The sequence below is a fragment of the Phyllostomus hastatus genome, unplaced genomic scaffold, assembly GCF_019186645.2.
Source record: "Phyllostomus hastatus isolate PE091 unplaced genomic scaffold, TTU_PhHast_1.1 phas_contig_150, whole genome shotgun sequence".
In the NCBI taxonomy this organism is placed as follows: domain Eukaryota; kingdom Metazoa; phylum Chordata; class Mammalia; order Chiroptera; family Phyllostomidae; genus Phyllostomus; species Phyllostomus hastatus.
The window spans coordinates 38,212,869-38,227,452 of record NW_025333611.1 but is presented as its reverse complement, the minus strand read 5'-3'; the positions used below and the strand labels follow the sequence as shown (position 1 = coordinate 38,227,452).

Sequence of the window (14,584 nt, the reverse complement as noted above, 5' to 3'; positions counted from 1 at the left end):
AGAGAGACCATGACATGCTTCCTTTAAGTGGAAAGGTAAAATTCTCAACTTAATACGGAGAGAAAAAAAGCATGCTGAGAGGCTGGAGAGGTTGCTAAGATCTTTCCTAAAGAACGAGGCTTCTATCTGTGAAATTGTGAATAAGGAGAAAGAAATTCATGGTGGTTTTGCTGTTGCAAAAATTAGGACCACCGAGCGTGGTAAGCACGTACTTGAGATGGAAAAGGTATTAAATCTGTGGGTGGAAGACACAGACAGAAGTGTGTGCTGCGAGTCAACACTGAGCCTCCATGGAGATGTCAGCAGGAAGGCCCTGAGGTGAGCAGCGCCGGGTGGCTTGCTGAGGGCACGTGGTGACCCACAGGCCTGGCAGGAGGGCTGGCACTGGACCATCTCACAACGTCCAGAGAGGAAGGGTACGCACAGCACAGTAAGCTACTTTGAGAGACAGACCACGTTCACGCAAGTTTTACAACAGCATACGGCTGTAACCATTCCACTGTTGTTGACCACTGACTGTGCCTAACTGGAAAGTCAAACTTGACCACAGGCCTGTGGGTGCAAGAAAAAGCAGCACATACAGGGTTCAATACCACCCGCGGTTTCAGGTGCCCCCTCAGAGCCTCAGAATGGGTCCCTCTAACGAATAAGGGAGACTGCTGTACAATGCTCGGCTACAAACTCATGCAATCATGGGAAATAAAAGCCTTGGAGAACTGAGCCCACTTCAGGGGACCCATCTAACTCTCTCACTCACACACACACACTCACACACACACAACCCAGTGACTTTTCAAGCTCCTGCATGGTTAGTCGGCCACCTTGCTTATAAACACGCTGGTGATGCTTTCTGGGTTGTCGCCTTCTGGGTTGGGAGGTCCTAGGAGCTGCTCTCCTTCCCCCTTCTCAAAGCTGTATAAGAAGGCAGGATTCAAGATATGCTGCAGAACCTACAAAAAGACGGACGGTCATGAAGGAGGAGGACAGAGCCATGCTCTGTGTCTCACTGACATGGTGGGCAGGCCCGCGGCGCGGTCACACTGCAGCCCCTGAAGCAAAACCCAGTCACGGGTGCGACTGACAACCCCGACTCGCACTCGAAGGGCCCACTGCACAGGCAGGCTAAACACCAGTCTGGCTTACTCTTCTTACTTCAAAATGAGTGATTTTCTAAGAACAAGAAAACTGTACCTCAAACCCATATAATTTTATTAACCAATGTCAACCCAATAAACTCCACTTAGAAAAAGTGAAAACGAGGAAACTAATAAGCTACTATCTGACACTGGCTTGCTGCCAGACTGCCCTGGGTTTCCCGACGATGCCACTGCCCCCAGGCCCCTGCACTGCTGCTCAAGCGCCAGCACAGGCGGAGCAGAACACAAGTAGCAGCCTTGGCTCCCTGGAAAACTGGCTCAAACTCCCTCAGCTTCTGCTGTGTGACAGTGGGGCTGACCTTGGCTTTCAGCTCATCTCCAAAGCTGGGATCGTTGAAATCCACAAAGAAAAAAAACAGGGCACGTTTTTGAGCGATGCTGTAATTCTTGGGAATCTCTTCCTCCATGTATTCTTTTAAGAATGTCATGTTGCAGAGAAAACGACCAGTAAAGGCTCGGAGCAGCTGGAACAGCAATTCTATGTCTGCATAATTCCTCCTGCAGCGGGGGAGAAGAAAACAGGGTATGTTGTGGCGATTTTCCTAACTACGTATTGCCTCTGCCTTGTCTAATTCTAAACAGCTGCGCCATAACCCGTTCTCCGCACCACAGGGGACTGCATGTGCCCAACGGAATGAGAAAAGACCACACACTGGAGGAACGGGTCATGGGATGTGAACCCGAGCAGTGCACCCACTTGCAGTAGTTCAGCAGACAGTAGGCCAGCAGCTTGGGCTCCTTCCAGTTTGTGGCAGCCATGTTCTCCTTCCGGTGTCTTTCCTGGAAGTTCTCACTGATCCATACGCGTTTCAGCTGGCTCACTAGAGAATGCTGATTGGCCAGCCAGGAGTCATTGTTTTTCACTATAATACTGATGATCTGTCAAAGAAGATACAATTAGGGTCCCGGCAGGGTTCTCTCTGTGTCTCAACTAAGCTCTTCAGAGTTCAGGTGTTTCACGAAGGGATGCTACCTTAACGGCCTGAAACTGCAGGTCCAGGCGCATGGTGCTGGTGCTGGGCGAGCCGGGGCGCACAGCGGTCTGCGTGCCGCCGGGCACCAGCAGAGCGATGAACCTGTTGGGGTTAGCTGCCAGCACGTCTCGCAGAGGTCTGGCATCCTTGTGCTTTAAAAAACTCTAAAAACAAAGCAAGCCATTTTAAGCCAATAAAAAAAAATCACAAAAAGTTTAGATGACATTAACTCCTAAGGTTCTTTTAAATCTCTCTAGGCAAACTGGGAAAAAAATAAGAAAAACAGTGAACACTCTTTTTGAAAAATGCTTTTTAGCCAGTAATCACACATTACAATTATGATTCTGACAATACTAGCACCTCACTCATTTGTTACCACCACCAAAACCTTCGGGGAGCGATCCTCGGACACGAACTCCTTACAAGCACAACAGGGCAGTTTCTGATCTGCAAACGCAGGGTCTGGCAGCAGTGAGGCCTGCCTCAGGGTGGTCGGTCAGGTACTAACATGGGCGTGATAACTTACAGCTTCAACTTGGACATTTCACCTAAAACATCGTATGGTATGCATGAGTGTGATATTGCTGTTACAGAATTACGTGCTCATGACCTTACACTACAAGACTTTGTAACAAAAAGGGGGCGTGACTGGGGATGGGGTCTGCACATTAGGGAAGAAGGAAGCCAGCCACCAAGCGCTGAGACCAGAACCTCGGGTTGCAGCCCCGCCACTGACTCGGCCGGTAGGGACGCCCCACCCGTGCGCCCCTACCATGAACATCCGGCTCCACTGCGGGTCGTTCAGCGTGGCCTCCATCATGAACAGCTCCACCGTCTGCGAGGGGTGCCGCGTTAGGAACCTGATCAGCGGCTCCCGGAAGGGGCTGCCGGCCTAGGAAACACATGGCACAAATGCATGGAGGCGCGTGCACTTCTCTCCCTCGTGACTGTTCGTGTGCTAACACCACAAGCAACCATCAGTATCTGGGACCATTACACTGTTAGACTACCCCACCTAAAATACACCCAAGGGAAAGCATTACAAGCAACAAATGGGGAAGGCTCAGCACTAAACCCAAGTCCGACCACTACCTCGATCAACATGGCCCGCTCGGTTTTCATCACGACCTCCAACAAAGGTTTGACCAGTGTCTGAGGGGCGGCTGGGATCAGATGAAAGAGGTTTATGATTGCCGAACAAATTTTCATTTCCTATTGAAGAAAAAAAAAATTACAAAACAGGCCAATTAACTTCACCAGCTAGAGATGCCCACATCACTACAGGCCCTACTACAGTCTAGCTGCATTCGCAAGGCTGGCTGCCAGAAGCAAAGAGGTAACATGTAAGACGCACAACTCACCAACACCACAGCACAGCTGTGGCCTGAGGAGGCTAACTCCCCTCGGCCTGCAGACCCTCTCAAGGAGAGGGGGAGCGGCCTGGGCTGGCCCCACAGGGGAGGGTGTGATCGTGAGAGTGGCAGGATTCCCTCGGTTTTCGTGGCATCATGGGGTCTTCCCAATATGCCAAGCTCTGAAGGCAAAGACTTATTTTGCCCTCAAAACTTAACACTAAGTCCTCAAAAAATACTTAAGTATTTGCCCTGGAAATATCGATGTCAATAAATGACTGACCATGATACTGATTATTTGTGAGCCAGGCCTAAAAATAAAGCTGACAACTGCTTCACTGAATCATATTGGAAAATGAAAAACACCAAGAATTTTGCACTTTTCAAATGTGCTAACAGCTCAGTGGCCAATTGCTGGGTGTAGTTCTCAGTTTCAGCCCCCAGGGCTGCGTCTGCCATCAAAGGGAATCCCCCATGACCACAGGCCGGGAAGACGTTCTGACGCACACGTGCCCAGGTGGTGTGCGGCGGCAGGACGTCCTTTGCCCTCGGCTCAGTAAAATGGGGATGATAAACCACAGTCGTGAGGGACCACAGCATGTGAGGTACGTCTCCAAAATCCCCTTTAAACCAAAAGGCAGAACAATGAGATGGGTAAGAAATGAGAAAAGTCAGCTGGCTGTCACCTCCATGCCATCTCTGGAGTCCTCGTCTACAGCATTTTCGGGTCTCTGGACAGAGGGAGGGAGCTCTAGCTCGGAATAAGAGCGCCGTTCTAGTAACGGTGCATTCAGGTCGCAGGTCTCCGTTTCCAAAGCACTGTCACAAAACCACCCGAGGACAGAAATGACGTATTATCGTCCCCATTTTACAGAAGAGGGAAGCCTTGGAGTTGGACTATCAAAGTCCCAGTGTGGTGACCACATCGGGGGCTCGGTGCAGAGTAGCTATGAATGTCTAAAGTTCAAGGCAGCCTGTCGGCGTAACTCTCTAACTGTCCCCATTTTCTAGCAGGAATAATATGGTCTCTGTGGAGTGTCCTCTCCAGAGTGGTTAGATGTACGAGTTCATACAAACTATGACAGCAAAATCCAGGGGAATCTTAAATGTTGAGATACTGCAAATCTGACATGTAGAAAACCACAGAACTTAGAATCTTGGGTCAGACACCCTGGGTGAGAACATGCGTGGCACCCGGACAGTTCACAGCAACGGCACTGACACGACTCTGCCACAGACAGACAGTACGGCTCACTGCACTCGAGGCACAACGCACTCTGTCCACCACAGAACCACAAGTCACAGCCAAACCGGGCACGGCCACGACCCTCCTGCACCTCCACTGGAATTCTCACCTCCACCCCTTCCATGGCAGGCTGAACCAAAACAAAAATCACAGCATGAAAAAAGGCAACAGAAAGGTAAAAAAAGGAAAGAAAAGAAAATATAAACTGTTCTTCACATTGCAAGTCACAAACTGACTTTTAATAGGTTGTTCTCACCTCGAACTGACAGAATGGAGACAAGGAGCATCTCCCGCATTCTGAAATGCTCTCCTGAGGGTGGGGAGGAAAATCATCTTTTTTCTATTCATGTTATTTACATAAAAAGTTCCCGTATACTCGTACACAGCAAGGGTTATTGGAGTAAACAAGACAGTAGAGACACAATTATCAGAAAGCACACAATCATTAATAAATGCTCAACAGCAAAAAGAAGCAGCAGCAGCACCTCCCCCCTCAGGCGTCAAGCACAGCCCCGCTGATGGCGTGGAGTGGAAGGCATTCCTGCCACACGCCACATTCTCAAACACAGAAATTCCAGAATTCTTGTGGAGGGGAGAGACTGCAGAACCTTGTTGTAGGCAGATACATTTAAATAACTGTTTTGTTTAGAATGAATACTTCAAGCTTTTTTGTGACGTGCTAAGACACTTTTAAAAACTTCTATGCCAGCCAAAGTCAAATCACCAGGGGGCTTAAGCCCCACCCATGAGACGCATCTGAGGCCCCAACGCTCAGAAGAGCCCACGTCCAGTCAAGCTGTGTGTGTGTGTGTGTGTGTGTGTGTGTGTGTGTGTGCGTGTGTGCACATTGGGAGTGTGTCATGGGTTGGGGGGGGGGTGTTCTGGGTGTGTGTGCACAGACACGGCATCACAGGTGGTGGTGAGTTCTGCCCTGTAAGTCCAGTGCTACATGGGCAAGCCTTCCTGAACATAATGATGTACAAGCCTCCAATCAGCAGGGGTGCCTGACATTACAAAGAGGCTTTTGTTGATTTTCAGGCAACTATTTAACATGTCTTCAGTGGCTTCCCAACAAACCAATATTATTCAGGGGCTTGACCAACGAGGAAAAAACTGCTTTCCAAGCCCCACTCCCAACCCTGGATGGCATGCATGGAAGGTGACCAGGGCCCAGGAGCAGGAAGGCAAGGCTTGGCCCTGGAAGGAGGCAGGTGGAGCCATGGCCACGCAGCCCGGAGACACCACACACCCTGTCCTGGGCTCAGGCCCACGGCCTCCCTCACGCAGCCGGCCGGGTGTCCCAGAGCAGCTCGAGGACTACACCCATGAGACCACCAGCACGTTTCCATTGGCAGGAGCTCAAGGGCTCCCCGTGCCCACCACGTGTCCCCTGTGCCACTGCCCCCACCCACAACCCCTGGAAAAACAACGTGATCTCAGGGAAGGCATTCATCTACCACAGGTTTTTAACTGTTTATTCTGAAACTGCTGTTTGTTTCAGATAATTAACCGCTTACTGTAAAAACAAGTGTGAAATTTAGAGCAACAATACCTAAGGGGCAAAAGATGGGAAGGAAAAGCACAGAGGCACTTGCACCTACTCCCAAGAGCTCAGGCTTTTTAAAATGCACTCTGCTCTGCCCACGAGATTCCCTGGCTTTCTTCCTGTTTACATAAATATCGACCCTTCAGAGAGGTCACGGATGGTATGCCAATCCCAAAAGTTAAAAACCCTGGTTTAGCTTTGCTCATTGTTCCCTCTTTAGAAGCAGCAAGAAACAAGACTTACATAAATAAAACACGTGACATGGAACGGTTGAAACAAAGTGTAACAAAGCCAAAACAAAAAACCAAGTCAGGATGAAACACGGCATCTGACAAGACAGGCACAGCAGTACAAAAGTCATGGGGACTACGCCTCTGTGGAGCTACAGGGGTCCCTCCCCAGGACACAATGGCACCCAGCGACACGGGGACCCAGGAAACGCCACCTCACTGACAGGACAGGCATCAACTTCAGAAATATTTTTGATTAACAGTAACATGTATAAATAAGATTAGAGTCAAAGCAGCAAGAGCTGCTCATCTTCAATAACCATTATCAAGTACAAAGACTTAAAGTGGTTTTCCCTCAAAACCACCAATACGTGTTTTCAAATACTGGCCCTTCGACTTCTAGCAAACAATTGGGCTGGGGGACACAGACCTAGAAAACATAAATTCTTTTATTTTTACGTAATTCTCTGTTACATTCTCCTAAAACCGCTGTTTGTTATGAGGTGATGGGGACGGAGAGCGATGGATAACAGCCGCTGAGAAGTCACCGCCGAGCGAACAGCAGCTGCCAGAACGTCCAGAAAGCACACTCCATACACTTCAAAGCAAAACTAGTAAAATGAAAACACGAACATTTCGAGCTTCCCCAAATTCTCATCAAGAAAAACATCATGTTAAAGTGAGCAAAGGGAGATTTTAAAGAAACATAAAAAAGATCGATAACAATCAAGAGAAAATTTTAAAGCGTGATGCCAATAAAACCTGTGCAGCGACTCAACGGGCTCTGACCCCAGCCAACCAGACCCCGGCCGGCACAACGCCGTGCGCCACGGCAGGCTCCGCGGCCCTCCCAGCAGCCACTGCGCCACTCACGTTTCCGTCGCTCCTCTGGCCCCCTTTGTGGGTGAGGACCACCACCTCCATCCACTTCCGCAGGTGTTGCTGTGGGGAGAAAAGACACCCTTAGACAAGCTTTCCCGCCACGGGAGCATTCCAAGTCCGACACGCTGCTTTTCGGAGAAAACACAGTCACTGTCCATTCCCGTCCAACGTGATGTGCGGACGGCGGTGTCTCCGTGCGTGAACCAGCCCGGCCAGCCAACCAACCGAGAGCAACTGGTTAGCGTTCTGGAACCAGAGAGGGTGAAAACCTCCTGAAACCGCGCCATTCCCAGACCTGGGTGCGTGCTAAGGTCCTCCTCCGCCAGTGTCCCCAGTGTTCCCGGAGTCGGGGCGCCAGTGGGGAGAGGGCGCCAACATGCACAGGAACACGCCTGCGACAGTGACAGGAGCCTGCTTTGCGGGGGCAGGGCACCTGGGCCAGCCGCAGGCAGGCGAAAAGAAGAGGGAAGAGGGGAGTGGGCTCTGAGGGGCCAAGAGGGGCAGCGTAGGGGCTGCTGAGAACGCTCAAGACCCCACCTAGTCAGAGGCCCTGCAGGTGAGGGCAGGCGGGCAGCCAGGCCCTTCCATGCAGAACATGGGCCATCGCCCTGTGCAGACTATGCATCCTCTGCCAGAGCGACAAGAGAGCACCCCTGAGCCTGAAGCCACCGCTGCCTGACGTGGGCACGTGGCGGTCAGGGTCCCACCCACCGCACCCACAGTGACTAGCGAAACCAGGAAGACAAGCGCTCAGCGCCCACAGCTGAAACCACAGGAGCATCCAGATACCAAGAAGTGTCCTCCTTCACTACCCCACGCTGACCCAAGACATTCCCCAAAGCGCGGACACCTGCAGGACAGCAGTTGAGTGGCTCAGAAAGGACTTCAAGGCTGAACGGGCTTGGGGACAAACGGTTTAAATACATCCGAACACTCTTCTGTGAGCCTTCTGTGTGAACTTCAGGAGGAATACAGGGAGCTGTGTTTCCCAGACTTGGCCAATGTAGGTTTTCCATGGAAAGCCTTCATCTTGCAGGGCCAATGTTCCAAGAAACACATCAAGAAACACTAAAACAACACACATTTCTTCAAGAAATTAAGTGCACTAAGCTAACTATGTTCAACCAGTAAAATTCCTTCAAGGAAATCACCAGAATATATATTCCTAAAACCTACCTTACTAGAATAGCTATTTATAACAAAGACGGGAAAGTAACCACATTAAAGACACACACAGAGGCCGACGACGCCCTTCAGCTGTGAAGAGTCCCCACAGGAACAGAAGAACGCCACTGGTATGCAGAACCCACGTCCAGTTCAACAGAGAGAGATCCAGAACAACTCGCCACATAACAGACTTCACAATTCAAACTTTAAGACAGGAAAATCCCTGGGCTGTTTCCACAAACACCCACTCTCCATTTTAAGGTATTTTACCTCTCAAAATTATGCTGAAGGCTTGAGCTGTTAACCTCAAAGGTATATATATCATGAGGGAAAACAAAGGCTCAGCAACTAAGCATGGCTGACAAGGCCATGACGAAGTAAGGGCAAGTGTGTCCTTGACCCCACACCTGGCAGAGCCCAGCAGCCCGGCCCGGCGGAGAGACCCGAGCCTCAAACACAAGACACACACCCACACGGGCCCAGGGAGACCCAGGCAAGAAGGTGCCAGATGGAGATGGCCAAACAGCAACACTGACCCTTCTTCAACCATGTACATCAGCGCTCGCTGCTTTCAGAGGCTTTTCAACCGCTCGGAAAGCACCTATCCTGCCAGAGAAGGGAAGAAGTCCCCCAAACTCATGTAACTTTATTTTAGGGAAAAGTCTCCTGGTCTCAGAAGCCACAGGCTATAAGGGAGCCCTCAGCACACTGCTCTAAAGAGACCGGCCAACAAAGCTCACTGAAGGAACTGGCTCACAGCAGATCTGAAGGGATTGGACTGGAGTAAAAAACACAAAAAGTGCAAAAAAAAACCCAACAAAGTTGCCTCAGGCCAGCATGCAAAGACTGTGAGAAATGGCAGCTGCCAGAAGGAAGAGACGAGTTTTGAACAGGAGACAAATACAGAAGCGGTAGGACACGGAGAAGACACGCACACACCTGCCGTGTGAAAGCACCACTGAGGTATAAGGTTATGCAGGACAGCAATGGTGCTTGTGCCCCAGGAAGAAGTGCTCATGGTCACTTACCTGAACCACACTTGTCAGTGTGTGGGTGTAAATGGCAGGTATGCACCTGTATTACATGTGTATGGAATCTCCAAGGGAAGGAGTCTTCCAATTTGGAAAACTCACTTGCATAAAACATTGCTTCTGAATTCTACTCTTCGATTAGGGCATCACAACTTTTAGGGCCAATCATAATACTGTCAACTCTCAGGTGCTTGGGTCACTGTTCAGTGTTTAGGTGTCTACTGATATAAAGAAACTAGTGTATCTATATCTAGATGTAGCAATCTATCTGCTCACTCCTGTTTGCAACTGAGGGAAAGGTATATCAAAGCAACAAAAAAAACAAAACAAAAAAACAAAAAAAACCCATCCACCTCTAGTGTCTTAAAATATTTAAAGATTTTTTTTATTTATAGAGAGAGAAGGGAGGGAGATAGAGAGAGAGAGAGAAACATCAATGTGCAGTTGCTGGGGGTCATGGCCTGCAACCCATGCATGTACCCTGACTGGGAATCGAACCTGCGACACTTTGGTTCGCAGCCCGAGCTCTAGTGTCTTAAAATATTTAAGTGGCTAAAGGCTACTTATGAAAAATACATGCATATTTGCGGTAACATTCCATGAAGTCGTAAGTTAAATCATTTATAAGTGTTTAGCAGAAGCAAAGTCAAATACGTAAGAGAGTTAATAGGTGAATCTCCTTCATCCATTTACACATCTAATTTAAACACTGCCAAACAGCCCAGACCAGTGTGGGTCAGCTGGCTAGACATCATCCCACAAAGCAAAAGATCACCAGGTTCAAGTCCCGGTCCGGGCACATGCCTGGGTTGCAGGTTCATTCCCCAATCAGGGTGTGTAAGAGAGGCAACCAACTGATGTGTCTCTCTCACATCAATCTTTCTCTCCATCTCTCTTTAAAAAATAAAATAAACAAAATCTTTACAAAAAATTGCCAAACAGGCCCTGGCTTGAGTGGCCCAGTGGATTGAGCACAGGACTGTGAACCAAAGGGTCATTGGTCCGATTCCCAGTCAGGACACACACCTGGGTTGTGGGCCAGGTCCCCAGTAGGGGGCACGCTAAGAGCAACCACACACTGATGTTTCTCTCTCTCTCCCTCCCTTCCCCCTTCTCTAAATAAAATCTTTTTTAAAAAATTGCCCCCCCAAATTTTTTTCTCTTCTTTTTCCCAGATTTTATTTGCATCATTATTTCCTTGGTAATTCTTAAAACTCAAAGGACTTCTAAAAGTTCTTACAAGTTTTTCGCTGTCCCACTGTCTACAGTGGCAAAAGGCTGGGAACCCAGGTGACCGTCAGTAGGAGAATGGAGAAATAAACAAGGGCATGTCCACACAACCAAATATCACGTCATCAGAAGAGAGTGAAGAAGCACTTTGTGTTCCGATACGAAATGGTGGGTGGTAAAGAGGAAAGGTAAGAACTGTGTGTATGTTATGCTTCCTTTTGTGGGCAGCAAAAGGATACACATCCCGCTGCAAATGTAAAACACCTCCAGAAAAACATGCAGGATGCTGTTAACACTGGACGAATCTGGAAAGGGGTTGGGAGAGACTTTTCACAGCACACCCTTCTTCACCCTTTGAAGTTTAAACCACATAAATATAAGATCTGTCCAGGAAAATCCCACTATCGTTAACACTGCGAGAATGGTCTGCTCAACAGCGATGTAACCTGGCAGCCACGGAGAGTGGACTGGAATGCACATGTGTGAACAATGACGACTTCACTGTACCAGTCAGTGGGGGCTCCCGGCAGACGCTGTTGAGTGAGCAGGTATACTGTGTGGCCATCACATTCATAATGACTGAGCGCGTAGAGCAAAGAATCTGCATCAAATTTGGCAATAAACTTGAACATTCCTCCTTGGAAACTCTTCAGATGATTCAGAAGGCCACAGCTATGGGCAACTAGTGACTGGGAGTCTCATCATGCATCACGTCTTGTGCAGAGTTTTTTGACAAAACATCAAATCACTCAGGTGACTCAGCCCCCCTACAGCCCAGATTTGGTGCCCTTCAACTTCTGGCTTTTCCCAAAACTAAAATCACCTTTGAGAAAGAAGAGATTTCAGACCACCGATGAGATTCAGGAAAATACGGCAATAGGGCAACTGATGGCGATTGGAGAACTGCATGAGGTCCAAAGGTGCCTACTTTGAAGGGGACTGAGGTGTCACCGTCCTGTGTACAATGGTTCTTTTATCTTCTTCAATAAATGTCTCTCTTTTTCATATTATATGGTTGGATGCCTACTGGACAGACCTCATATGTTACGTATTTTTAAAGATACAAACTTTTTCATTTATCGGAGTGTGTTCACATGTGTTTGGCTTACCATCATCTGATCACAAAACTTATCATTGAAGGAGTTCGGGAAGAGTCTGGTGACTGAAGTCAGACGGTTCACAACGTTCAGCGTCAAGCTTCGATAGTCCCCCAGCATCATCAGCAACGGTCGCATGTGTGTGTGGATTTGATCGACTTCTATGGTAGCCCCTTCTAAAAACTATTTTAAAAGAAAGGTTACAAATGAAAACAAATAACAGAATATACTTTATAATAGAACAGAACTTGTATGCACCTCTAGCAGCAAGTTTTTGTCTTTCCTGGGAAAGTGGAGTGTTAAACATACACATTCCAGAAGTTTCTATGTCATGAGGAAGACCAGTCATCACTGCTTAATATTTTAAAAGGTGCAGTATGACTGTGGATCGGGTAGAGACATTATTACAATCACTGTGCATTAATAACCCCAGACATTGCCAGGCACACAGAGCTCCTGAGGCAGAGTTCACACGCACACACACGCGCGTGCACACACACACACGCACACGCACACGCACACCCCTCACCTTTCTCATACAGGCTTCCCCAGCCTCCTGGAGCTCACTATTCGTGGAGTTGAGTGCTTTGAAGAGTGCGGCAATAATCTTCTCCCTGGACTGAGGAAGGTAATTGCAGGCAGCAAGCGCATCTTTAGGGAGAGAAATATACAATTTCATTATTAACATGAAAAACTCAGGAACAAGTTCCCTGTCTAAAGACTCTTACCGACAAAAAAATATGCATCACTAAACCTCTCTCCTAGTGTCTGACCTCGAGAAAGATGAAAGAACGCACGATCTGCTCACATTATCTGAAGGTGAAGTCAACAGCCCGCCTGAAAGGCCATGGTAAAGCTCCCACTGCTTGGGCAAGAGGGAGAAAGGCTGACGAAGGAGCAGAGGGGGTTCCCACCGACACGGCTGGGCCCAAGACACCTGCACACAGGGCGAGCGTGGCTGATGCAAAGGCAGCCTCAGGATGGACCCGTGCGAGGGGCACAGCCTGGCTTCCCCGCAGCATTCATGTCTAGTCAGGCAGCCTCCTCCCAACTTGAGAGATCAAGACTTTGAGAATACAAATACTCTTAGGAAAAGGGACATCCCTCAAACCTATGTTCATTAAGAGATAACATTCCACCAAGAGGGATGCCAACATTTGCTCATGGGAATGTATGAGGGCATCCCAAAGGTAAGAAAACTCATCAGAGTGAGAAGCTGGCAAACACGCCTGCCTTGCACCCCCATTCTTGCTCGCTGTGTCTTCAGCACCCGAGTCCCATCCTCAGGATCGGGTGTTATACCTCTGTCTCTCAGCTCCTCTGCCACTAACTAATTCAAGGGGTCTACAGGTAGTTCACTGAGAGGAAGAATATCCAGAAAGCAAGAGACAGTCAACTGAGAAAATCTGTACTGGAATTTACCAAAAGAAAGAGGGAAATGACTGTAAGTATAAGGGGGAGAACTGATTTAGTGTATTTTCCTAAACTTAGCACAATTCCAGTGCCAAACGCTGGAGACTGACACGCACGAAAGCCTCGAGACAGAAGGGTTCCCAGACGGCATTGAGTCACCGTGTCTGCAGACTGCGGCACCTCATGCCTACGCTCCGAGTCAGGCGGAAATGGCAATGTGAACGGCACGGCCAGAACATGAGATGTGTGAGAGAACGGTAAGGAGTTATTACAGAGTAAAATCCAGTTTATCACAAAGCAAATAATTTAAACCCTAACAATCTATGAAAAACCCTGGCATCTCATTATCTAGTTTGATAAACATACAAACATAATTTCTGACCCAACCTTAGAAACAACGTGAAAAACCAAAAAAACCCTAGACGACAAAAAGCAGCCCCTGTCCCCTTTCGCTGTTGCCCCCAGCAGCCCTTCTCGGGTTTACACGCACGTACTCAGGGCTGCGATGCGCAGCGGCACAAGGGACGGGAGGCTCTTGTAGCAGGGCAGCTTCGTCAGAGCTGAGTCTTCGGCCTCGCACAGGTTCAAGAGCTGCAAAAGATGAAGACCCCGGTTTAGCCCACTCTGCTGCAAAGACAAAAGAACCTCGCAAATAAGAGAACATGGTGATCTTCCACACACCCCACAACACATGCAACAACTGACAGACGGAACTCAGACCCTAAATAATTTATTTATTTACTTACTTATTTACTATGAAGTCAGTTTTCTGGGGCTTTTTAAAAGATTTTATTTATTCATTTTTAGAGAGAGAGGAAGAGAAGGAGAATGAGAGAAGAACATCAATGTGTAGTTGCCTTTCGGGTGCCTCATACTAGGGACCTGGCCCACATCCCAGGTCCTGGCCCTGACTAGGAATAGAACTGGTGACCCTTTGGTTTGCAGCCTGTGCTCAATCCACTGAGTTACACCAGTCAGAGCTCAAACCCTAAAAAATTTCCATATGAAAATGTGACTAAGCTTCCTAATTCTAAGCAAACTTAGCCTCAGTGAAATGAATCCCTACACTTTCTCACCCACTGAGACCACGATGTTTTTTCTTCACACAGAGAGTCACTTTATCTCACTGCAAATTCCAGGATGGCAAGTACCTTCTCCTCCTTGTTCAGAACTGGGCCAGTGCTCAGCATGTGTATGTGCTATAATTCAAATCTGAGTGGCCACGCTTTTTTTTTTAAGTATTGAAAAGGGCCACCCTG

The 14,584-nt window shown here is 48.4% G+C and overlaps 1 protein-coding gene across 11 annotated transcripts in view; it reads right to left on the bottom strand.

The window, feature by feature from the left end:
• LOC123811525 (transformation/transcription domain associated protein) overlaps window positions 1-14,584 on the bottom strand; it is a 120,240-nt gene that overhangs the window by 55,714 nt on the left and 49,942 nt on the right. For 10 of the 11 annotated variants that reach the window (XM_045827737.1, XM_045827728.1, XM_045827781.1 and 7 more), the window contains exons 28-37: window positions 13,820-13,916; window positions 12,442-12,563; window positions 11,925-12,095; window positions 7,379-7,447; window positions 3,224-3,343; window positions 2,904-3,023; window positions 2,131-2,295; window positions 1,855-2,036; window positions 1,457-1,655; window positions 822-950 (exon numbers count right to left, since the gene is read on the bottom strand). In XM_045827737.1, the coding sequence (XP_045683693.1) occupies window positions 822-950; window positions 1,457-1,655; window positions 1,855-2,036; window positions 2,131-2,295; window positions 2,904-3,023; window positions 3,224-3,343; window positions 7,379-7,447; window positions 11,925-12,095; window positions 12,442-12,563; window positions 13,820-13,916 (1,374 nt within the window). Of the gene's footprint in view, window positions 1-821; window positions 951-1,456; window positions 1,656-1,854; window positions 2,037-2,130; window positions 2,296-2,903; window positions 3,024-3,223; window positions 3,344-4,838; window positions 4,860-4,985; window positions 5,040-7,378; window positions 7,448-11,924; window positions 12,096-12,441; window positions 12,564-13,819; window positions 13,917-14,584 lie in introns of all 11 variants that reach the window. The other variant, XM_045827807.1, reaches the window with a different exon arrangement.